Below are 24,505 nucleotides of genomic sequence, written 5' to 3' on the forward strand. Positions count from 1 at the left end.
GTTTATGACCTCAGCAAGTTTTAAAAGATTCCAAACTAGTGCAAGAATCCAAATTAGTGCTAAATCTTGTTGCAAAAAAAGTTAAATTTTGCGTGAAAAAAAATTTTGCCGCAAATTTCAACTTTTTAAAAAGTTTCCATAGCAAGACTATTGTTAATACTATCTCTCAATTAAAATACGATGAATTGAATACTATAAAATTTTTTATAGCATTCTAAAAATATTTTTCTTCTAATCAAAGTTTTTAAAGGGTCTTTTAAATAGATACGAGAAACGGACATGTAAAGGAATAAGTGACTAAAAAAGAAATTATCAAAAAAAATTAACTTATAGATTTCTTCGATATTGTTTTAAAAGAATCTTTTTTTGTACAACTAGATTTACAGTTTGAAACATTGGGTCGTTTCTTCCTTCAATAATAGCTTTTGACCATGTTTTTTGAAATTATTTTTTTTAATTCATTAAGAAATTTAAGGTATAATTCTTCTTTTCAAATCAACTGAAAATAAACGAAGACATGAAATGTGTTTATATTTTTGACATTAACATTATATTTTTTCCCCCATTTAAATGTTTGTTCATCCAGTGACGTACCTAAATGGAAGCAACTAGTAGAATCAAAGTGTTAAAACTACTTAAAAATTCATCATGGTTTCTGAATAATAATAATACCAATTTCAGTCACAAACATTCGAAAGCCAAGTTAAGGGTGGGATTTTTTTAAAGGTTTAACTTTTTTAAAACACTGTTTAAGCAATTGATGCTTTAAAAAAGTTTAGCAAGCAAATTTTTTATATATGCGTTTACTGATCATCCAACGAAGATTATAAATAATAAGCAGAGTTGATAAGTAGCACACCTATGTTATTTGGTTATCAGCCTCTTTTCTTAAGGTCAAATCAACAGTCTCCAACTACCCTATTTACTAATAAAGGACGATCATATTCACTAAGATTAGCCTACTAATTTGTCATTTTTAAATTAAGTTTCTGATAAAATTTATTATTTCCTTACATAGGAATTCAAACTTTAGAAACAAGTTATCGCGGCTAAAACCGAGAGAAGCGATCGATGCAAGATTTTCTGGATGTAATGTTTACACAACCAACAAAATGGTGTTGTTTTTTTTATTAACTTGTCAAATTTTGTTTTTTCTGGGAGTATTAGTGCTCTTTTGAACCAATTAAATCTCCAAGTTCAATTATATTTAATGAGGCGCCAATGGTTTATTCGTAAAATGTCTATGCAAACAATAAACTTATTCTAACTAGTTTCTTTTTTATTTGGTCGGATTCTTTACCGCCGTTATATCATCTTTGGAAAATATTTGATAAAAGGACACCGCCCCTAATATTGATCTCTAAGAGTTGATTAAGAATTCTAAAATTAAAAGGAGGTGAATATTCTGTCATATAATTTTTAAACATTATCCACCGTTTCTTTGTTATAAGCATTTGAAAATAAAGTCTTAAAAAACGTTGTAACCGTGGAAATATTAATTATTAAAAAAAAGATGTTGCGTAGTATATTATTGAAAATAGAGGAAAGAGAATTTTTTCTAATATTAAAAAATAAACGATAAATTGGGAAAAGGCGGATTTAAAAACATAGGCGGTTTAAAATCTTTAAAAAAACGGAAACTTAAAATATAAAACCAAAAAACTGTTAAAAAAGACAATAAATCACCTTTATTATCTGAAACATCCCAAACAGGTAAATATTTCACGAAAATAAAATGTAACCTTTCACAAGCAGGTCTACATCTTAGCAAACCATTGTTGCCTTTAAAAAATATGGAATAAATAAGTGCAAAATAAATATTCAAAAAATTTAATTGAAATACTAAATTATGGCAATGTACAAAAATAAAGGACTAAACGGCGGTTGTATCAAACGCACGCTGAGAACGGACGATTTCTACGTCAAGCATGAGCTTTACTCCAAACCACTTGCTTTGAAGCTGAAACAAAACAACTTGTTTATTTAAGTTGCAAAACTTACACCTAACTTACAATTCTTGCATTTCCTTAGAACTAATTTTTTCAAACTACAATCAATAAAATAAAAAACCTTTTTAAACAAATCCACCCTGGACTCGGCATACTCGATAAATATTTCTTTTATTTCTTGTTCTTTCCGTATGTCGAACTCTGACAACTCAGTTGAAAGATTTCGGCAAATACGTTCAAGTTCTTCTTTCGCAGTGCGGCAATTGGACGAAGCCTAAAAAAAACAATATTCCCAAGTTAATACGCCGCTTTTTTGAGAAAACTTGTCACCGTCAATTAGCTATCATTTCCTAAAAACATTTTCGTTATATCTGTTGTCTTGCCGGCCCTAAATGCATAACTCCGTTTAAAATCTCTTTATTGGTTCATTTATCCATCACTTTAAAAAACTGACGACGATCAATAATTCTGATCCGATAGTGTTTTACGCTTCCAAACCTAACCTATGTAAAAAAAAAAAACGAAATGGTCATATAAAAAAAAAGCATTGTTACCTCTGCCCAAGACTGCGTTAGATCTTTTTCTTTATTTGTTCCTTCATCCTAAACGTGAAAATTATTTTTACATTTCTTTAACATTCATTATGTGTAATTTTTCTTTTGAAATTATTTTAAGATTTTATCGCTCACTCGGATTTCTTCGAAGACTCTCATTTCCTCTTCCCAATATAAAAATGTATTAACAGCATGTTCGACGCGAATTAATAACTCCTATAAAAAAAAAGAATTTTAATTCCAAATACAATTTTTTGTTTCTAAAAATTGTTAAAATCGATAAAAATACGTGCTTACATCTGCTGATTTAACAAACTCAAGAATGCTTGATAAATCCTCAACAAGGTTGCTTTCATCATATATGATCTATAAAAAATCATAAAACTTTCAGTAGAAATAGTATAAATAATCCAGGAAAAACCAACTTTAAAGAAGATGCAATAAAAGTGAGGTTTATAAAAACATTAAAATACACACACACACCAAAAAAAAAAAAAAAAAAAAAAAAAAAAAAAAAAAAAAATTATGAAGTGCATCAAAATGCGCTCACTCATATTTGTAGTAAATTTAGACAATATTTAAAAATATATATGGGCTTAAGTGGGTAAAAAATATATGGGCTTAAGATTGATCTCATAGATCTAGAAAGTCAAATCAAATTAACTGAGATAAATTTGAACTGATGCAAGCTTTTAAAATGGCAAGTTGTTAAAGGAATTGTAAATCCTATAAGAAAAATACATTAACAAATTAATCGCATCAATACATACAGTGGATTTATTCTCGAGGTCTCCTATAATGTTGCCCAAATTTACTGACATTGCCTGCAAAAAAAGTTTTACAGAAAGAAAAAGACAAAACAAAAAAATAAAAATGATAGTCATGAAAGTTACATGTAAGTAAATAAAATTGGCAAAAGATTTTTCTTTACCTTTAAATATGTGTTGTTTACTTCTGACTCGCTTAGTTTTAAAAAGCATTTTTCAAGACCACCTAAAATAATTACAAACTATCTACAGCTATGCTTGGATAATTAGCCATAGGTTTACAGCTAGTTATAAATAGAGACCAGAGATTTAAAACAAATTAAGCAAAAAAACCAAGAACCTTGTGATGAAAAGATGCGGGTTGACATAGGAAAAGCAAATATTGTTTACTCCTAATTACATTTTATATTATCAAGCACTTACTTTAATTGGTTAGCACGGGATTAAGAAAGCAAGCGCATAGATGATTTTCTAAGACATTAACAATGATTTTTACAAACTTAAATATTAACCCATAAACTTGTTTTCCAGCCCCTATTCGTTCTTTTAAAGTTCTTTTTTTACTTCTGAAACTGAAAATGATAATAAGAAAATGTTTGATCTTTCCCAAAGAATAGTGTCGTGGATGAGGTCTTCCAAAAACTTATAACTACAGTAATTATCAAGGACATTATTATGTAGTATTTATCATGGATAAAACTCGTGGTGTTAAGCATTTGGAATTAGAAACTAATAGCAACATCGATACTAAAGTAAATATTTAAAAAAATTGAAATTCATATTAACTAAAGCAAGTAAAAATAATTTAACGGAGGATATTCGATATATTTATATATAAATATAGCTCTTAAAAATTGTTCATATTCAACCAAGAATTTTGAAAACCAAAAGGACATTTTTTACTACTGGGTCTATTGCCATAAAACTTAGACCCAGATTGAACAACAATGTTCTAAATTACAACACTAATGAGTTATTTATAGAAAAAGGCAAAACTGATTGACCAACCAGATGAAAAATTATCAATTATATTCTGCAAAAATTTGATAACTAAGGATTTGGTTGCAACAGATTTTCTTGATCGTGGTGATAGACAAAATTTTTTCAGAATCGGGGACTTGATCAAAATTTGATCTTTGAACTTGAGAATCGATGTAAGGATCAATTAACAAGTAGAACTAGCCACTTGCAACCAGCTAATAGAGCATGTTCATGTAATACTGCAATTGCAGTATTATATGAATATGCTCTATTAGCTGGTCTTTTCTTAACTAAGACAGCTGTCCGGAAAAATAATCAAAACTAGAGAATAAAATTCTTGAACATTCCTTCCACCCTTTGGTATTTTAAGTAAAAATTTTGAAAAGGACATTAAAAGGGCTGACAGAATGCAAAATAACAAACCTAAAAACATATTCTATCATGATCAAGGGTCTTAAAGATTCAGTTAAAAATGAAGATTGTCATAACAGGATAAAGAGAGCAGAAGAAAGGGAAGAACACCAATTAAATTTAAAAGAAAATAAACAACAGAAACTAAAAGATATAGTTGAGATTCAAGAATTCTAAAATTCAATTTTGAATGAATGTAATAACAGGAATAAGAGGAAATGATCACTACTATTTCTTTATCTGAATGAGAATATGAAGATAAAATCAAAGACAAAAACTTAGTTGAATTATTTTTTAAGTAATGAGAACAAGGTATTATCTTGTATCAAAAATTATCAAAAAATGTTTAAAAACTTTCTTGTATTTTAGGTATGATTGTTCTGACATCAAAAATCTCCCTTTCTTTATAATTAAGTACCATTCTTAATAATATTGTCAATAAATGTTGACAAAATTATTGAGAATGGTACTTAACATTTCAGCAGCAAGATTTAACATTGGTGTTCATCCACATTTAGCTTTAATCTGCTCTTTTCTCAAATCTGGTGGTTTGGATCTGAATAGTATTCCACTGTCAAAATTTACTCTTCACAAAAAAACTTTAAGTATGTAGAACCATCTCAAAGGTAAAAGTTTTATAGATCATTTTAACATCAAGTTAGTTAACCAAGATATAAGAACTAAATATTTTAAAAATTCTGAGAGCTACAATAAGTATCTTACCCAAATGACAATACAATGGAAAGTCATTAATAGACATGGTCTAATGTCAATCTTTTAATCAGGCTGAGCAACTTAAGAATTTACTGGAATACTACAAAAATTAGGTCATTGCAATCTGTTGTGATACAACAGCTATCAATACATTATACATAATGGGGCAGATTGATATTTTGGAGATTCCAATACTTTGGATTATGTGTAGGAGACAAATATATGAGGTAGATGTATCTCACTATATGACTGCACATACAAGAGAGAAAACTAAGAGACCAAGAAGACAGCTCATGTTAAGATTAAAAAGAAATGGCCTAATATCTGTAAAGAGGTAAACCAAGGAGAAAACTTATCTAAACTTGATTGGGAAAACTAAAAGTTTGCAATAAGCTCTCTTCTTTATGTTGCCAAAAAATCTTTTCAGTTTTTCACAAAAGCATGTGAAGCTAAGAAATTTCCATAAAATGATTATAAGATTGTCTATGAACTAACAGCATTCTTTCTGGGAACACATACAGTTAACTTCAGATTTCATCAATCAGGTGTCATGAGGCCAGATTTCTAGCTGATATTATATACATTTTTAACCTTGTACATAACTGAAGACATCCATAGGAAATTGACTGAAGAAATTATTCAAATTAAGGAGGCAAGTAATTTTAGTTCCCTGGCTTTTAAAAAGTTTTATTGGTGGCAAGCTCTTGACATTTTGGCAATCAAAAACTCATACGCCATCAGAAATATAGGTATCAAAATTGAACAAACTTTAATTTAGGACAGCACACTTGCAACAGTAAACTGATCCAAGATTTTGTAAGTACAAAATAAAATATTTGTTTTGATTGCAAAATTATTTAAAAAAGCATAAAAAAAGTTATAAAAAAAAAGTTTGAAGCTTTAGCAAAATCAAATTTTACATCAAGCCCTAGAGTTTATTTTCAAAATATAAAAAATTGATTCTTAACCATTACACAGGCATTATAATTTGAACAGCTTCTCAGCCTATCTTCATAAAACTACCCTAAACAGTATTTATCACCCTAATCACCCTAAACAGTATTTATCCAGTTTTTTTTGCCATAAAACTTAGACCCAGACAACAATGTTCTAAATTACAACACTAATGAGTAGAAAAAACTGATTGACCAACCAGATGAAAAATTATCAAGGACTGTGTTTAAAATAAGTGCAGAGAAATCATCAACTTCAGAGCCAATAACAAATCCGATTCACACAATAAATAACAGTATTCTTTCATTTTCTATGACTAACTTAAAAACTTGTTGAATGTCATGAAATATTTTTGACACCTGTGGTAGACCTGTTCTTATATTATAATCATTATAATATATTATAAAAATTCATATGCCAAATAAAAAAAACTTTTTTAGATATTTTAACATACTTTTTATGTTTAGAATTTGTTTTGAGATATAAATATAGTGTTTGGAAATTTATTCTGTGCTATTTTATACTTTATACTGGATATGGCCATCTCTGCTATGAACTTATTACTATACATGAATCTTAACACTATCATTTAATAGTGACTAGTTACAAATGCAATTATGATGTGTCAATATATGCAGGCCCACTGAGAGGGGGGTACAGGTGGTGCACTGCTCCAGGGCCCATAGAACAATTGGGGCCCATAACCAAAGCTTTTTTTTTTAAATGATTACAATAATAATTACAAAAATTTATTAGTGACATACTTAAAAAACACATATTTTGCACATTTAGAAAAAGATATTCATACACTTAAAAGATCGGCATATTTTGGTCCCACTGAAAAATTCTAAAGAGAATCTAACTAGAGCTTGACAGCTAGAAACTAACTAGTTGCTGTCTGCAGTAATCTAGCTCGAATCTAGGTTGAAATGTCTCCATACTTTCCTCTATTTATTCTTGTTATTTTCCCATTATTAATTGTAACTTACAATTTCTATTTAGAATTTAGAATTCTAGTTAGATTCTCTTTAGAATTTTTCAGTCGGGTCTTTTCTCTTTTTCAAATTTTCTTTCATGCAGACTTAATTGAAAGTACACTCCTATTGCTCCTATAAGTTCAATGTGCAGCTGATAAATTTTAGTCTTTTCTCCTTTTCAATTTAAAAGTACATTCAAGGTTTTGCTAATAATTATTTTCTTCCAATATTGTGTAGTGTTACTGCTTTTTGATATTGCTAACGGTAACGATTTTTATTTATAATAATTAATCAAACCTTGATTAAATTAGGTAATAATTATAATTGACTTATTTTACTGTTAATAAATAACTTGTAAAGCAATATTGTAAAGTCTTATAATTAATTGCATATTTTTGGAATACTCTATTCTTCTTTTGTATTTTTTTTTTTGTATTTAATAGCATGACATTTTTACAATTTTAATTTTAGAAATTATCATAAACGATGCTGCCTCTTCACAAGTCAGGATGTCAAAAAAGGAAAGAAAGACAAAAACATATTATGAATGAAAAAAAGGGTATGCGGATGCTTTTTGACGTTGCAGTCACTGCATCAAATCTCAATGATAATGAACAAGAGGACACTGTTTCTAAAGCAAATGATGTAGATAAAGTAAGCGATATTTAACTGACTGTTTTGATGGGGAAAAAATTGAAACGTTTGAAGATAATGAAGATGATTCAAATGGGATTGAGACTGTAAGCCTTTCTGCTTCTAATTGTGGTCAGCTCCTTCTTGATATTGGTAATCTTTTGAGTGAAATTCCCTCTCAATCTGAGATAGAAAAGTATGTCACAAATAACCATGCCAATTTTCCTAACATATTACCCAAAGATATTAACAATCAGGCTTTTCCTCAGACAATTTTAAATTTTAGGAATGTCAACAGTGAAGTTCATAAGAGACTGACTGGTTTGGAGTCAACATAAACAGGCATTATTTTGCTTTCCATGTCGATTATTTTCTGGTAATATTTCCAAAAGCTCTGTTACTGAGAGAAATTTAAGTTCGCGACTGGTAAGCAACTGGTAAATGGCGAAAGTTGTGTAACAGGATTCCAGAGCATGAGAGGAGTAATGTCCACAGAGAATGTTACCTAGCTTGGCGAGAATTAGAAAGACCTTTTTTATTTGGAAAGGGTATTGAAACTTACTTGGAAAGCTCGATTAAATTGCAATCAACGAAATGGTCCAATATTCTTAAAAGAATATTAGATGTTATCCTATTTTTGGGTGAACGATTGGCTTTTCGGGGATCCTCCCAGCAAATTGGAGATGTAATTGGCAACTTTTTGGGTCTTATAGAGTTACTTTCACATTGGGACCCTATAGTTAAAGAGCATGTATTATCAGTGGAAGAATCTCAGCAAAAAGGCAAAAGACTTCAAGTTCATTATCTATCATCTGATACTCAAAATGAATTCATTCCAGAATGCTCAGATTTGGTGCGACAGCATATTTTACAAGAAAGAAGATCTGCTAAGTATTTTGCAATAATGGTCGATGCAACACCAGATTCGTCACATACAGAGCAAACAACATTCATATTACGATATATAATATTAAAAGATTCACAATATGAAATTGTTGAACGATTTCTAACATATCTAGATTGCAACAATAAAACTGGGGATGAAATATCTCAAATGGTAGTGGAAACATTTCAACAACTCCATTCCTCTCTCAGATTGCAGGGCACAAGCAATCTGAGAAAGGAATGGAGTTATGTTGAAATGTTTCCACTACCATTTTATCTAGGTCAATTGATTTTGATAAAGTTATTCGAAATTTCACTTCAAAAAAAGCAAGAAAAGCACCTTTGTTTTGTAAATGAACTATTCTTGGAATAAACTATTTGTTAAAATTCTGTTTTTATTAGTACTTGTATATTTGTTGAGATTGATTATTGTATTATTGAACATGGTTGAAACGTAACAAATAGTCTGAATTTTTATTTCAGAAATATCCTTTAATCCAATAATGAAAGAAAAACTAATTACATAAAAAAAAAAAAAACAATAATTCAAAACGGTTAATAATTATTCTTTAAATTAATATTCTCTAGTAAATGAAATAATTGTAGCTAGAAATAAAACTGTAATACAAGATTGCATCCTCATTGTGAACAATTGATTCAGCAAAAACCACAATTGATTCAGCAAAAGCATACATTAATAGTTTAAAATATTAGAATTATGGGTAAAGGGTCCAAAAATATCTCTTGCACCATCTAAAATTATGGCTCTCAGCGGGCCTGTGTATATGTGTTAACATTTGAAATTCAAGGAGGTTGAGTAAATTTTCCTGCAAATTTCATAACTTATGCAGAGTGATCTTTTAATATTATTGATAACTAATGCAGATTGATTCTGTAGTTATATTATTTTATAACTAAATTTGTAAAAAAAAAAACTGAAAACACATTACTAAAAAGCTGTTTTACTATGTCAATATATCTACATTTTTCAAATACTTTAAAATGTTAAGTGTTGCCATAGTTTTTTAATTGGATTTTTAAGAATCTTGCTTTAGAATACTATACTCTAGTGATGCACATAATTTGAATGAAATTGTGCAAATGTATGCAAAAAAATAGTTTGAATTAACCATTAAGACTTTTTTAAAACCAGGTACAATAAAGGAAAAATAGATAAACCACAATAATAGAAGAAGAAAAGCAAATTCCAATGTTACAACAAGAATGTTAATTTGTCACGCTTCATTTGTTAAATGTTACATAAACTGTACTGATTACATGCTAGAGTAGAGAAAACTATACTTAGTATTGCTCAGACTATTTTTTGGCTCTAACTTCCTTTTTTTTAAAAGAGTTTTTTAATGTTCATTGTACATATTTGAAATATTTATGCAGATTATTCTCTTGCAATAATATCAACACAGACTGATAAAAATCTACTCAGACTGGAAAAAACGTTTTACTAAAAATAAAAAAAAACCAAAAAGGTGGAAAAAAGTTTACATTAAAGATTTACAAAGAAGTAGGTGTTAGTTAACTAAACTCAAGAGTTTCTTTGAGCTCAAGAATTGAGCTCTAAGAAACAGGCATCAGAAAAGCTTAACTCAAGTTTACATGAGCTTCATGCTTAGACTTTGAGTTTCTCATCTCTAATAAATACAGCATAGAAATTAGAATTTGCACAGAAATATACATAAAAGCTATGAAAAACCCACCTACTAATGAAGTATTATTGTTTAAACGGAAGAAGTCCAATAAAGCTTCAATATTTGTTATTAGCGAAGAGATGTAAATCTGTAGAAAAAACAGCACAAAAATAAAAACAAGAAGATTTTTATTACATCATTTTTTTGTTAAAATCTTTCTGTTTGTGAACACCCCAAAAGATTTATAGCAGCTTTTTACTTTGTACTTTATAACTTTCTACTTATAACTTTATAATTGCTTTATAACTTAGTCGAAGATTTGTTAAACATTTTTAAGTTTATTTTATGTAAATGTAGAAAAGAAAGAACTTTTACTTGAGCTCTATGTAGAAGACCTTCTTTGTCAACCACTTCAATGAAAGGTTTTTGAGGAGATAACAGCACATGAACTTGTTTTTTATACCATTTTTTTGTTTTTTCCAACTCCTAATTATGTTAAAAATTTTGTTATAAAAAATATATGGTAGCACAATATACAGTAAATAAACCATAATTACAAACACCAATAGAATTAACTCATTTACTTTATTGGTAGCAGTGAGGAATTTACGAACAAAAGAATCTGATCTGAGTAACTAAAATAAAAAAAAACTTGAAAAAAACAAAAACCAAACAAAATTGGTATAAGTTAAAATTTAAGATGTAAAATAAAAGGTCAAAACACTAGTTTTGATTAGTATAAACGTCTTTTAAAATTCTTCATATACTACTGCTGCTGCAATACGAGGACTAAAGGATGTTGCAGTGCCTCTGCAACATCCTTTAGTCCTTGTATTGCAGCAGCAGTATTCTACTCTATTGAGAAATTTTAAATCAAGGATGAAATGAAATTTTAAATCAAGGATGAAATGAAATTTTAAATCAAGGATATAAAATTTTTTGTTGAGGATTTAAAATTTCATTTAATCCTTGAAATTTAAACATGCTGTATTTTATAAAATTTTTGCCTTACAGTAACCAATGGTAATTAACTGATAACATTATGAATCAGTTATAGAGTATTATGAGTCAGTTATAGTTTGTAATTAACTGATTTCAGTCAATACAACAGATTTTTGATAGCTAGAGTTCATAAGAAACATTTTAGATATACTGAATGGAAATACTGCAAAAGAGCTTATGAAATTGGATGTTGTTTCAATCTATTTAAGTACTATATTTCAATCTATTTAAGTAGTATATTCAAATAGAGATTCAGTTGTTCTTGTTAACTATTTCTTACTGAAATATTTCAAAAATAAACAAGTATTTCTTTTATGACGAGAAAAAGTTCTTTCTTCAAAAAAAAAAAAACACTTTCATATCATTTTTTAATTCTAACACATGCTACTCATTTCATAAGTACTTGTAATTTTTTACATTTGGAGCCTTAAATACTTTTAAAACTTGTTGGTAATATGATATATTTAAGAGCAGTACTCCAATCTTTTGGAGTTTATAACAACATTTTACTTGAATTTTAAAAATTGAAAAATCAAAAAACTTCTCACATTGTGAGCACATATTCTACTGAGAAACCTTTGTAACTCTCGTAGGTTACCTGAAAAAACGAAAGTTAAAACACATTAAAAACCTGAAAAAAACAAAGTTAATACAAATTAAAAACTTTTAGGACCTATAAGAGGATAAAACTACTTTCTTAACAATAAGAGAGTTTTTTTTGTGAAACTAATCTATATAAAATAAGTATAAAATAAGTATAAAATAAGTATAAAATGATAAAAAAAAATGTTTAATAAAGAAAAAAACTTTATAAAATTTCTCCTCAATTTATCAAATTATTAAAGAATAAAATATATACAATTGAAATCTTCAGTAAACATAACTGGAGGTATAATACGCCCAGGATAGAGTTCCTGAAAATAAAATTTAAAAGATAATTACTTATATAGATCTTTACAAATAGGGTTGAGCTTTTACCGAAAATTTACCGGTAAATCGGTAAAATTGTTTTACCGATTTACCGGTAAAATGATGTTTTTTTAATAACGTTGAAGGATGCTTGAAAATGTTTTAGAATGCTTGAAATGGCTCAACCAATAAATTAAAAATTTAATTAAAAATTTAATTTTCATTTTCCTGTCAACAAAGCTGTTGTTTCTTATGCTTGAAAAGTGATTTTGTTGGTTTAGTTTTGTCTAAACACTTCAAGAAAAACGTTTTTACTTTCTTGTGACATTTATCAATCAATGTATTTTGGAAAACGATATTACATCCACGGTCATTTACAAATAGTTATAAAACATAAAAATAGGGACAAAATCACAGAAAAAATAAAATTACACAACATTTAAACATAGAAATAAATTTTAAAAAGTATATATTTTTGTTACATCTTCGACTTTTCGAATTTATAAAAACGTTCCATGTTTTTCTTAACTTTGTTTAGCGTTTAACTTCTTTTTTTTTTTTCATACATTTTAATTTAAAGATATCTTTTTGTTGTATTTGATTGACTTTTTTTTTTCTTTTTTTTTCTTTTGGCCTAATTTTGTTAATGCTTTCATTTATTCTTTAATATATATATATTTTTCTTTTTTACTTTTAATAGTTTTTGTTTTTTCCTAGATGATTTTTTTTTTCTTTCTTTTTCACCGTTACAAAAAAGCGACCGCCATTTGCGATGTCATTGCAATGTCTTCATCATTCATATTTATTGTGGTCTTTATCACTAAATTTGATTTGCGTTTTGGCAAAATGTCAGACGCTTGGAAACACTACACCTTAAACAAAGGGAAAACAGTTACTTGCAAAATTTGTGGAAATACAAGTCAATACACAAGTTCCACAACTGGAATGTGGTATCACTTAAACAAGAAACATGGAATCAAAAAGGAAACACAGGAAAAAGTGACACCAAAAGCTGCATCACAATCAAAAAGGCCTAAGATTTCAACTTTTTTTCAAAAGCAATCAATTGAAGAAGTGATTTCAAGACTTACAGCACTGGATGGATTTAGTTTCAATGCCATTGTTAACAGCTCTTTCATTCGATCTGCAATATCTGAAAAAGGTTATGATTTCCCAAAAAATCACAAACAAGCAATCCAGTCAGTTAAAAAGTTTGCAACTGGCGTAAGGAATGACCTTAAAAACACTTTCAATTCCTTAGTGACAATGGGAAAACGCTTTTCAGTTATACTGGATGAGTACACTTCTTTGAAAAATCGAAGGTACATGAATATTAATATTCATAAAAAAAACAATCACTGGAATCTGGGCTTGACTCGAATTTCCGGATCTCTGCCGGCTGAAAAAGCTGCAGCTGTTGTCACTGAAAAAGTGGCAGAATTTGGGTTGAAACTAGGCGACAGCATTGTCTGCTCAGTTACTGACGGAGCTTCCATGATGGTTAAGTTCGGAAAACTGGTTCCAACCGAGCATCAAACTTGTTATACCCACGGAATGCACTTGGCCGTTCAAGAAGTGCTGTACAAGAAGCCTTCTCAACAAATCCAACAAAACTCATTTGAAGAAACAAGCGACGACGACGAAGTCAGCAGTGACGAATCTGAATCTGACATCGAAGTCAGTTCTCTTGGTGCCGCCATGGATGAAAACATTCCCATTCCGAAAGTGAAAGTTCACTTGCAATCTGTCATCACAAAAGTCAGAAAAATTGTCAAGTTATTTCGAAAATCGCCCGTCAAAAATGACGTCCTTCAAGAAGAAATTAAGAAAGAGCACGGAAAAGAGGTTTCACTTATCCTTGACTGCAGAACAAGATGGAACAGTCTGCTATCAATGATTCAACAGTTCCTCAAAGTCAAACATTCAATCAGAAAAGTATTGAAGGACATTTCTCCACATTTGATTTGCAGTGATGATGAAGAAGACATTTTATCCGACATTGTTGCTGCTCTTGAACCAGTGAAATTAGCAGCAGAAGCACTTTGCCGACAAAATGCAACTCTTCTTACTGCTGAAGGAATTTTCAAGTTTCTTGTGAACAGGCTGAAACAACAAGATTCACCTCTTTGCATTGCAATGAAGAGTGCAATTTTGAGACGTTTTGAAGAGAGAAGGCAGAGCAATCTTGTAAGCTTGTACAGATATCTTTCCAATCCAGAATGCTTGTCCAACATTGAAGAGCATAAAATTTTCAATATGCCTCTGAAGTCTGTACTTCAAAAGACCGCCAAAAACTTGCTGTCTAGGCTTTTTCCAACAAATCCAGATGACCTGGAGTTTATTCAAGAAGTGCATGGCTCAGAAACTCTTGACGAAAATCCACTTTCTCTTGAAGAGGAACTCGAGGAAGCAATTCAGCATTCGGCCAAAAAACAGCGACACAATTCAAACGACGAATTCAAGGCCATTTCAAAAGAAATGTTGGTCTATGAAGCGACCAGAAAGAGAACTGCAAACCTTGAACTTTTGTTCAATGCACTAGAAACCATCCCACCAACAAGTGTCGAATCTGAGCGAGCCTTTTCTGCCTCTGGATTATTTGTGACAAAAATTCGATGCAGAATGAGTGACGACTTACTTGATACACTTTGTTTTCTCAAAGCTCATTTTTTATCCAAAAATAAATCTCAAACCTAACATTAATGTGTTTTATTTACTTATTACTGCATTTTATGGTCTTCTGTTTATGCCTTTTTATTTTTTACCGATTTTACCGGTAAATTTTGATTTTTTTACCGTTTTACCGGTAAATTTAAAAGTCGGTAAAAGCTCAACTATATTTACAAACCTAATTTGGTGTATAATGCAGAATGGTTAAACACAATTTGATATGTATTATGCAAGATATAAAACTTACAAACCAACAAACAAATTTAAAATTAAAAATTTAGAGCACTTTTTTATGGTTTTTTCTGTTTTTTTTTTGAAAAAGTAACTTGTAGTAACTGTAATAAATAGAAAAACAAAAAAATTTTTTTTGAATCACAGTGTTATTGAAATATGTATCAAATTTAACTACAATGCAATCATTAAAGAAGGAAGAACTTTTAGTAAAAATCAGTGGGAAAAAATGAACATGCAAAATGAGCCTTTCAAACAAAAGAATTTAATAAAGACTTGAGAATAATTATCTTATGTCATTGAGTTTTGAAAATATGGTTTGACTATTATTCTTTATCAAGCATAAAAAATATTTGAAAAATAAAGAAAAAAACCTCAAGAGCTTTGCGGAACCAAATGAAATCTTCTTTTGATCTCTCAACACAATAAATTTCATTTTTGAACTTTGGAAGTGTTGCCTATAAAAAATAAATTTACAAAAGTATTTGATAAATGTACAAAAAAGCAGTATCATCAGAAAACAAACAGTAAGTATAAAAAACTTCTTCAAAAAATATTTTACCTTTGAAATAACCTTGTATAAATATTCATCTGGAGAGTCAGATAAAGTTGTTACAGTTGCAATTAATAAATCTGGGATCTTTTGTCTAGAATATTTTTTAAAAAATTATACTGCAAATAATACACCATATTCTTTAAACACAAAAGGAATTTTAAGTTTTATTACATTTTTTTAAAAGTTCTTTTGTTATGAGTAGACCAATTTAAAGATCTGGCATACTTAAAAATGGTACTTTTATTTTTAGAAAATTATTTAACTAGAGATATTTAAATTTCAAGGGAAGTGTCTTAAGCCTATCTTAAGAGTGATGTGAGCAAATGTATTTAACTAGAGATATTTAAATTTCAAGGGAAGTGTCTTAAGCCTATCTTAAGAGTGATGTGAGCAAATGTAGAAGATTTTGTACCTACACAAAAAAGTTCTTTTAAGGTTGTCATTGGGAATTTTTACTAAATACTTCAGCTAAAACAAAAACTTTTTTTCAGTTTTGAAAAAATGTAAAAAGTAAGATTATATATATCATCTGAGAATTTTATTAATAAAATGTGAGTTGCATAATAATTCATTTTGAAAAGCATCAACTTAAAAAGTAAAATGCTTACAAGGTTGGATCGCTTGTTTTCTTTTTTGGACCAATAGAACATTTAACTGAATGAGTTTCCAAATCATCAATTCTAAAAAAACCCATAATCCTAATATTCAAAAAGAGAAGAGCACTGCTTAATCATCTAGATACAGATTGTAATTTAGATGATACAAGATTGTAATTACCAAACGATAAGTTCAAATATAATTTAAAGTACTCATTACTTTCTTCAGATTATTGATTTAAGCGGCTGAATGCTTCTTAACTACAAATTGATAAATAAAAAAAAAGAGAATACTTTATTTTCTGTTGACAAAGCATACAAGATAACATCAAACTAGCAATAGGTGTCATGGATCCCTAAACATATATATAAAAAAAAAACTCACAGAAGTTAACTTATATTATTTAAGCTTTTAAAATACTTTATATTTAATTAACTTCATTATAACATCACTAAAGGATATATCAACAATGCGACAAAATACAACAAAGTAGTATTTAACAAGTTAAGAAATTAAAAAGACAAAATATTTGTGTACATTTAATTGCTTCTCTAACTCTTTTCTGCTTTCTTCTAACTTTACCTACCAAAAATAGAAAACTTATTTTATCTGTAGGTCATAACTGCTGGTAATAAAAAAACTTATTTTGTTACTTACAAGATCTTCATGAACGACATTTTTATTCTGGTCTACTGGACCCTAATTTACATAAGTAAATAAGAGTGGTGAAGTTTTGAGCAAAATAAAGAAAAAAAAAAGCTATTGTTTTATAATAATCATTTGTTACAATAAAAAACTTCACATTAGTACTGTTACCTTACTTGATTTTCATGATGGTGGAATTTTGCTTCAAGTACCTTCAGTTTTTCATACAACTCCTCAGATAATTTACGCTCCTGAACAAATTCAATATTTAACAAATATACAATTTTATTCCTAAATGATTGTATGTTAAAAAATGCATATAGTTATTTTCAGTTACAATTGGAGAAACACAGTGTTAAAAAGTTTTAAGTAAAAAAAATAAACTATAAATAAAACCATTAAGTATGTTTTAAATGTTTTCCAAACATAAATATCACATACTCTAGACAGCTCGTTCTTTGCTTCTTCTAACTTTTCTTTTGTGGCTTTCAATTGTTCTTCCTTTTCTTTTAGTCTGCAGTAGAAGAAAAATTAAATAACTCACAATTTGCTGCAAAAAATATTTTATTCACATTTTTTCCAGATTCTCATAACTTTATGCAAATTTTGCTTTCTTGACAATAGACTTTACTTTTGCTTTAACTTAATGTTAACCTTTATACTTGTGTACAATTTGCACAATAATTCTGTTATACAGATTACAGAAACATTAAATATAACAAGTAGATTGGGTAAAGCGAGGAGGGAGAGAGGTGGCAGAGGTCAGAAATTATCTTTTAACCATCTTTTATAAGTTTTAAAAATTAAAATGATTAAATAATTTTGAAAAGTTGTCCAGTATCACGGTCCGTATCACAGCCCCTGGCACTTTTTTTAATGTAATGAGCTACAACTATTTTAAACTTATAATATTAATCAATAAATAAAAAAATGAAAACAAAAAAAACAATATGTAAATCCCCACTTTGTTGCAAGTTTCTTCTGTTTTTCAAGAGCTTCATGAAGCTGTTGTTCAGTCTTTGCTAACTTCAACATGGTAGTTGTGTTCTCCTGCATGTTCTACACAAAACAAATTTTATTTATTTAGCTTCAAGAAAAACACAGAAGATTATAACTCAATCTTTCAAATTCTGCAAAAATATTTTACGAAAAAAAAATAAAAAAAAATTAAACTTATCTTAAACTTAAATTGTTTGCTTTCAAGGAAAAAAAAATTTTAGCAAAAAAACACAGCAAACTAACAATTTAACCATTTCTTGCCTGAAGTTTATATTTTATGTTCTAGATTATGTTTAGCAGAAATGTTATTAGCTAATGCATTAAATTTGGGTTTTGATTTTTACCAAGTTTAATGGTCAGAAAATTTAACATAACATAACTTTTTTAAAACAAACATATTTTTGTTTTTACAATTTTCATATAGTAAATAAAAAAAAGTTATACACATTACTGCATAAATACATTACTGCACAAATAACAAAAGAAACAGATTGGTGAGTACATTTGAATGGAAGATACTTTTATATTTGCTCACCTATAAAAAACAAAACTTCTAAAAAGGAGAATAAAGATTTAATCTGTTGCTAATTTTCATTCAATAATCAGTTAAAGTAGCTTCATTCAATATTTAGTCAAACCATTTTTAAAATCATAGTAAATATAAAAAACACAGATAAAATTGCATAAAGATGAAAAGTGTCATCAAAATGGCACAAAACTGCACAAAAGCGAGAAAACAAAAAAAAAATTACTTTTAGCCAAGATTATTCTAACAACAACACTAGATTAACTGGAGGATTAAAAACATTGTCAATAGATTCAATCTAGAATGTTTTTTCAAAATACAAAAGAAATGTTTAAAAAACAGTGATGATTTTTTGTTAAATACCAAAATATTTCTAAATGTTTTTTAAAAAGATACATGTTTTATGTATGTTTTTAAAAATTATATCAAATGTTCTCTGTTTTTTTTTTTAAAAAAAAAAAAAAAAAAAAAAAAAAATTAAAGTTATTTTTATGCTTCTTAAAAATCATACTAACTTTTCACAAACATACCAAATGTTTCATATATGGTTTTCTAAGTTTACTTATATTGCTCAGCAGTTTTGATCTGACTTTTTTTCCTGCTGTCTGTGTTCTTAAAAAACTAACAAAAAGCTGTTCTTTTTTAGATAAAAATACAAACAATGTATATAATTATCATCAAGTACAAGTAATTATTTTCAAACAGGATCTGTTACAAAACGCTAAACCCTATATTGTATTTTTATATTGTATTTTTATTGATAATTTTTAAACATTCAATGTAAAGCTTAACTATAAAAATCAATGGAGAAATTTTGTTAAAAAGAAAATTGATAACAGTAAAAAGATAAAAAGAAAACACTCCATTAGAAAGAAAGATATTCAGTATTTTTTTCAGTATAACTATCTTATAATTATCAACAATACTTGCTATTTTTACACTTATATAAAAAAATATTCAAACCTTTATGAGAAACTAAACCATTGAAGTATTGTAGTAAAAGGGAGAAAACAAGAAGAGAAAAAACCTACCAGAGCTGCATTTGAGAATATATGAATGAGACTTCTATTCTCAGGAAGAGACCGAGAAGTTCGTGCAAAATGGAGGGGTGTAAAGATCTCTGATGAAGATCTTTTAATTTTTGGAAACATGATTCAAATCTGGTGAAACTCTAAGTTAACTTTTTTATAATCTTAAAATGTTAAAAAAAACTTAAGGTAATAATGAATTTCAAAGCATGTAACTGAATATCAAAAACAAAGCATAATTATACATAATTAACTACTGTTTGAGTAAAATATAAACTAGAACAACATATCATATATAATATACATATCTAATTATAGTAATAGAAAATACAAATCTAGATAAATTTACCCATATAAATATATCTATATAAATTTAAATATATCAAACCTTTCCATAAAAAACTAATGCACAACACTTTTTCATAAAATTTAAAAATAAACTTACAAATGAAAAAATGAGCCTAAAAAGTTGTGGCTTTTACAAAATGCCACAAAAAATGAAAGATATTCCAGTAGATAACAGCTTTACAATGTTGGCATCCTGCTATGAGTGCAATATTGTTTGGATAATTATGAAATGAAGCTAAAATGTTACAGAGCAACAATTCTCTTTTAAAAATAAATTCCTGTTAACTTACCAAAGCTTTAAATAACTTGCTTCCTTGATAACCTTTCTAAAAGCCCTCTAATGATCAAAAACTTAAATTTTTTTTTTTCAAGAGTACTGCAGCAAAAACAGAAAGACAAAAAAATGAGGCATGTACTTTTAACAAATTTAAAACATTTTGATTGTTAGGGATAAAAATAAAGTTAACTGATCATAAACTATTTTATGCAGACTTAAAATATTGTATAAACAGGAAGTAAAAAATCCAAACATTTAAAAAAAAGAATGGGATTACTTAACAAACAAACAAAAAAAAAACAAAAAACTGAATTGGAGAATGAAAGATAAGCTTTGTTAAATAACAACATCCTCTTTAAGTTTTTCACCAATCTTAATCAAAGCATTTGAAATAAAGTAAACAATATTGTAAATTAAAAAAAAAAAATTACTAAAAAAAGATTTAAAAAGTCCTTTAAGTTTATTGTTTGTTTAAATATTATAGAAGAAAATTTCATCATGATAATCTTGAGCATGATCAAACTCCTTAATATTGAACTGTCAAAGCAAGATTTCCTACATAAGCATTAACATAATAAGTGATTATCATTCAAAAAGGGATCAAGTAAAATTGCAAAATCTTTGTTTATTGGCTTTGTTACAAAATAACGTTATTACAAAGCAAATAAAACTGTGCACACTTGCATGCACGTGCATTGGAACTTACCCTTGTGTGTGCATATCAGACTTCATCAATGTGAGCTGCAAATTCTTGTTTTAAAATTCTGTTAAAATCAAATTAGCTGGTAAAGAATTTTAAGTGCATCTTCATGACCATCTACAAAAACTTCTTTGTTAATATTAAAAAGATCAACTTTTACATTTATTGCATCATTATTTACAGTTATAGCATCATTGTTTAAACACTGAAAAAACAAAACTTTACCATATCAATTTTTAAGACTTTTATCATTTTTCTACATATCACGCTTATTTTTTTATACAAAATACTTTTTTAATTTAAATGTTTGATAGTTATATGCATAATTTCGAACATAATTTTCAACTAAACAATTAAATATTTTGTTATAGAAAGTTTTAAATGTATTTTATTCCAACAAGTTCTATTCTCAGGAAGAAACCGAGAAGTAAACACACTTAAAACTTTCTGTAACTTTGTGTGTGCTAAGTTTTTTATGACCTGATTTTTGATAACCATAAACGATTCTACTTTGGAGTTTCTTTAGTTGAAGTAGAACTTCAAGTAATAATACTTCAACTTTTTTATCTTACTTTTATTTCTCAAATTCCTAAAAACTCGTTAGAACTTTGATTGTATGCTTGACTTCATTAACAGAAAAATGTTCTTACAAAAAATCTCACCAATGTGTCAGACAAAAATGATTAAACATTTTTAAACAATAGTTAATTCAAAGTATTATTACTTATATCTCAAACAAATTTAACTACTAATTAATATTGGTATTAATCAATTGCATACGCATATTAAGCATATTAGTCTTATTTTAAGCATATTATAAAATGCTGACTTTCAGCTTTGTACAGTTTTGTATTGTTTCTTTCTTTATATTTTTATTGTATATTACATTTATAATTATATTATAATTACATTTGCAATTATATTCATAACTATATTCATATTGGAATGCAATTTTGTGGTTTAAAAAAAAAAAAAAAAAAAAAAAAACAGAATGAAAAGAATAGATTTTTTTTTTAAAAACTTTTAGTCACTTTAAAATTTCATACATGATACTTCTAAACTTATTAAAATATATAGCAAATTTACATAATAAATTATATAGAAGTTTACATAAATAGAATGGCTAAAAACTAAAAAAAGTAAATAAGTTATTAAATAAAACTTGAGAAGCCTTAAAACATCATAAAGAGCAGCTATTATATTAAATTACTTTATAAAAATGCATGTATTGTAAACTATATTTGCTTTAAGCCGTGTACTACAAAAATTAAAGAAAATTGTAAAACACAGCATGTGCAGAAAAAAGGAATGTAGCCAATAGCATCTGCTAAGAATCCTGCAAAGCTTGTAAAGAACAATTTTCCAAATAATTCAATTGTTGATAGCAATGAATAATGCATGGCTTGAAGATGTTCTGGAATATTCTTTGAGGAATTCATCATTTGAGAGAATGTCCATGTTGTAATAAAGCCACTGCAAATATTTAATAGTGTATCTATTCCGCAGTATATAAAGATACTATCAGTATCAGAGGTTGAAATTACCAAAATGTGCATAGACATACTCAAGCAGCAAACTAAGATGGCCATTTTTGCAAAGCAAAAACTAAGTTAAAAATAACAATATAAGTTGCAATATATTCTCTTTCTTCTGATGGTTTTAAGCTTTTTAACATTTATACTTATTTGAGTTCTGCAAAATTTATTATTTTTTAAATATAAAATCATTTATTCAACCAGAATTATGACTGCATGTTTGATTTCATTAGCAAAAACATTATCATGATCACATTTTGATGATGCAAAAATATTATCATGATCACATTTAGAGGATGCAAAAATATTATCATGATCACATTTAGATGATGCAAGAATATTATCATGATCACATTTAGATGATTCAAAAATATTATCATGATCACATTTAGATGATGCAATAATCGATTTGATAAACTTAAATCCCTTTCACTGTTGAATGTTATGTTAACTGCCAAAATATTTAAATATTTCTTATGCCATAATAACAATTATATTCAAAGTAAAACAATCACAATTCACCTTTTAAAATACATGCCACCAGCTATAGAACCAAGCAAAGAAACACCTTGTCCAACGCCACTTACAAATGATATGCTTTTTATGTCCATGCCTCGATCAACCATACACAAAGGAAAAACTGTAGTAAAACCTTTCTCACCAATCTTGTAAAGCAGACATAACAATACAAGCATCTTGGTTCTATATTCTGTGAAAGTAAGACTGGATATCATTTGAAAGTATTTCAACAAATTGTTTTGTTTTTTGCTTTTTTCTGTACACGGAAAGAAACTTTTCTCTTTCAAAGAATTGGTCTGCATGCAACTGGTCAGTTTGCAACATACTTTCTCTTCTCGCAAATAAAATTGAGTGGCTGCTGCTCCAAAAATATACAGGAGACTAATGAATGTAGTAGATAAATCTCCAGTAGCAACAAATAAAACACTAATCATCAATGCACCAAACTTATATGCTACTACTTGGGCAATGTTGTATAAACCTTTTTGTAAATAAAATAAGTAAATTAAGAAAAACAATTAAAAAGTTTGCTTGTAATTAAAAATATCAAAAATATTGCTTACAAAAATTTTGATTGCTACAAAAACTCAATAACATTTTGGATAATGCATAAAAATAATTTTTTTTTCCTTGAATACCTACATTATCCTGGTTAACAAATGAAATTGCAGTTGCATCAACTGCTATATCCATTAAAACAGCCAATAAACTATTCAGGAAGAGCAAAAAGATCAAGATATTGAAATTGTCCAGAGACAAGCCAATACCAGTGAACGAAACAGATGATAGCAACAATGAACAACAAATCCAATACTTTCTTTGAGTTGCTTGATTCTTTAACCATGTTGCCAGAATACCCTTCAGTAGCCATGGTAGACTCAGTGCATGAATAAAGTTTAAGTTCCATAACTTATACCCACTTTTACGCAGCACCAAAGGTAAAAGGTTTGTTTGCAACCCATGAGGCAACCCTTGCAAGCCATATAAGTAGGTAAGTAAACATATATTTTTCATTTATACACTTGAAAAATTGAAAAAACCACAAACTTTGAAAGTTTCAAACAAGTTATGACTTATTTAATTCAAACTGTTTCAAAAAAAAAAAAAGAAAGAAAGAAAAGATCAAAGGATTAAAAGTAATATTTGGCACTACATTTTATTTAAGCACTAAAAAAATTTTAAATTTAATATTCTGCCAGATTTAATGTTTACTTGAAGAGGTAATCATCATAAAATAAAGTTTTAATATTAAACTGATAACTCGTAAATAATAAACTAGAAATGTTAGGTAAGTGATAAATATTCTTAGAATATTTTAGATATAAAATTTCATTTTAAAAAATTACATTTTTAAAAGTTTATTTATTACAGATAATTACTATAAAATATGACTAAGAAAAAACTATATTGAAAACTAAGAAAATATGTAAGAAAATATGCAACATACTTAGTAGAATGTTTCCTTCAGAAGCAAAGTTATGTAATACTTATA

The 24,505-nt window shown here is 27.9% G+C and overlaps 2 protein-coding genes across 14 annotated transcripts; one reads left to right on the top strand and one right to left on the bottom strand.

Moving 5' to 3' along the window:
* Positions 1 to 1,665: 1,665 nt before the first annotated feature.
* LOC145189889 (solute carrier family 33 member 2-like) lies at positions 1,666 to 24,106 on the bottom strand. 13 transcript variants are annotated; one of them, XM_090090977.1, is made up of 23 exons: positions 23,652 to 24,037; positions 23,017 to 23,494; positions 18,046 to 18,140; positions 17,523 to 17,595; positions 17,258 to 17,332; positions 17,094 to 17,135; positions 16,974 to 17,018; positions 16,730 to 16,791; positions 16,448 to 16,519; positions 15,846 to 15,930; positions 15,658 to 15,741; positions 12,333 to 12,387; positions 12,022 to 12,071; positions 11,056 to 11,106; positions 10,847 to 10,957; positions 10,541 to 10,619; positions 3,435 to 3,496; positions 3,274 to 3,327; positions 2,801 to 2,869; positions 2,639 to 2,719; positions 2,504 to 2,551; positions 2,071 to 2,223; positions 1,666 to 1,960 (listed from the first exon to the last, which is right to left on the bottom strand). In XM_090090977.1, the coding sequence occupies exons 3-23, from the start codon at positions 18,135 to 18,137 to the stop codon at positions 1,874 to 1,876; spliced, it is 1,530 nt and encodes a 509-aa protein (XP_089947103.1). In that variant the 5' UTR covers positions 18,138 to 18,140; positions 23,017 to 23,494; positions 23,652 to 24,037; the 3' UTR covers positions 1,666 to 1,873. The 13 variants fall into 13 exon arrangements, with proteins under 13 accessions (XP_089947103.1, XP_089947106.1, XP_089947111.1 ...); XM_090090980.1 differs by lacking the exons at positions 23,017 to 23,494; positions 23,652 to 24,037 and adding exons at positions 20,080 to 20,178; positions 20,273 to 20,333; XM_090090985.1 differs by lacking the exon at positions 23,017 to 23,494 and having other exon boundaries at positions 23,656 to 24,096.
* LOC149887081 (uncharacterized) lies at positions 13,110 to 17,698 on the top strand. Its single transcript, XM_090090973.1, has 3 exons — positions 13,110 to 16,149; positions 16,220 to 17,382; positions 17,435 to 17,698. The coding sequence occupies exon 1, from the start codon at positions 13,166 to 13,168 to the stop codon at positions 15,077 to 15,079; it is 1,914 nt and encodes a 637-aa protein (XP_089947099.1). The 5' UTR covers positions 13,110 to 13,165; the 3' UTR covers positions 15,080 to 16,149; positions 16,220 to 17,382; positions 17,435 to 17,698.
* Positions 24,107 to 24,505: the final 399 nt, after the last annotated feature.

This window comes from Hydra viridissima, unplaced genomic scaffold (assembly GCF_058129835.1).
Source record: "Hydra viridissima isolate aposymbiotic clone 2 unplaced genomic scaffold, HvirCarnegie_v1 scaffold_6, whole genome shotgun sequence".
NCBI classification, from domain to species: domain Eukaryota; kingdom Metazoa; phylum Cnidaria; class Hydrozoa; order Anthoathecata; family Hydridae; genus Hydra; species Hydra viridissima.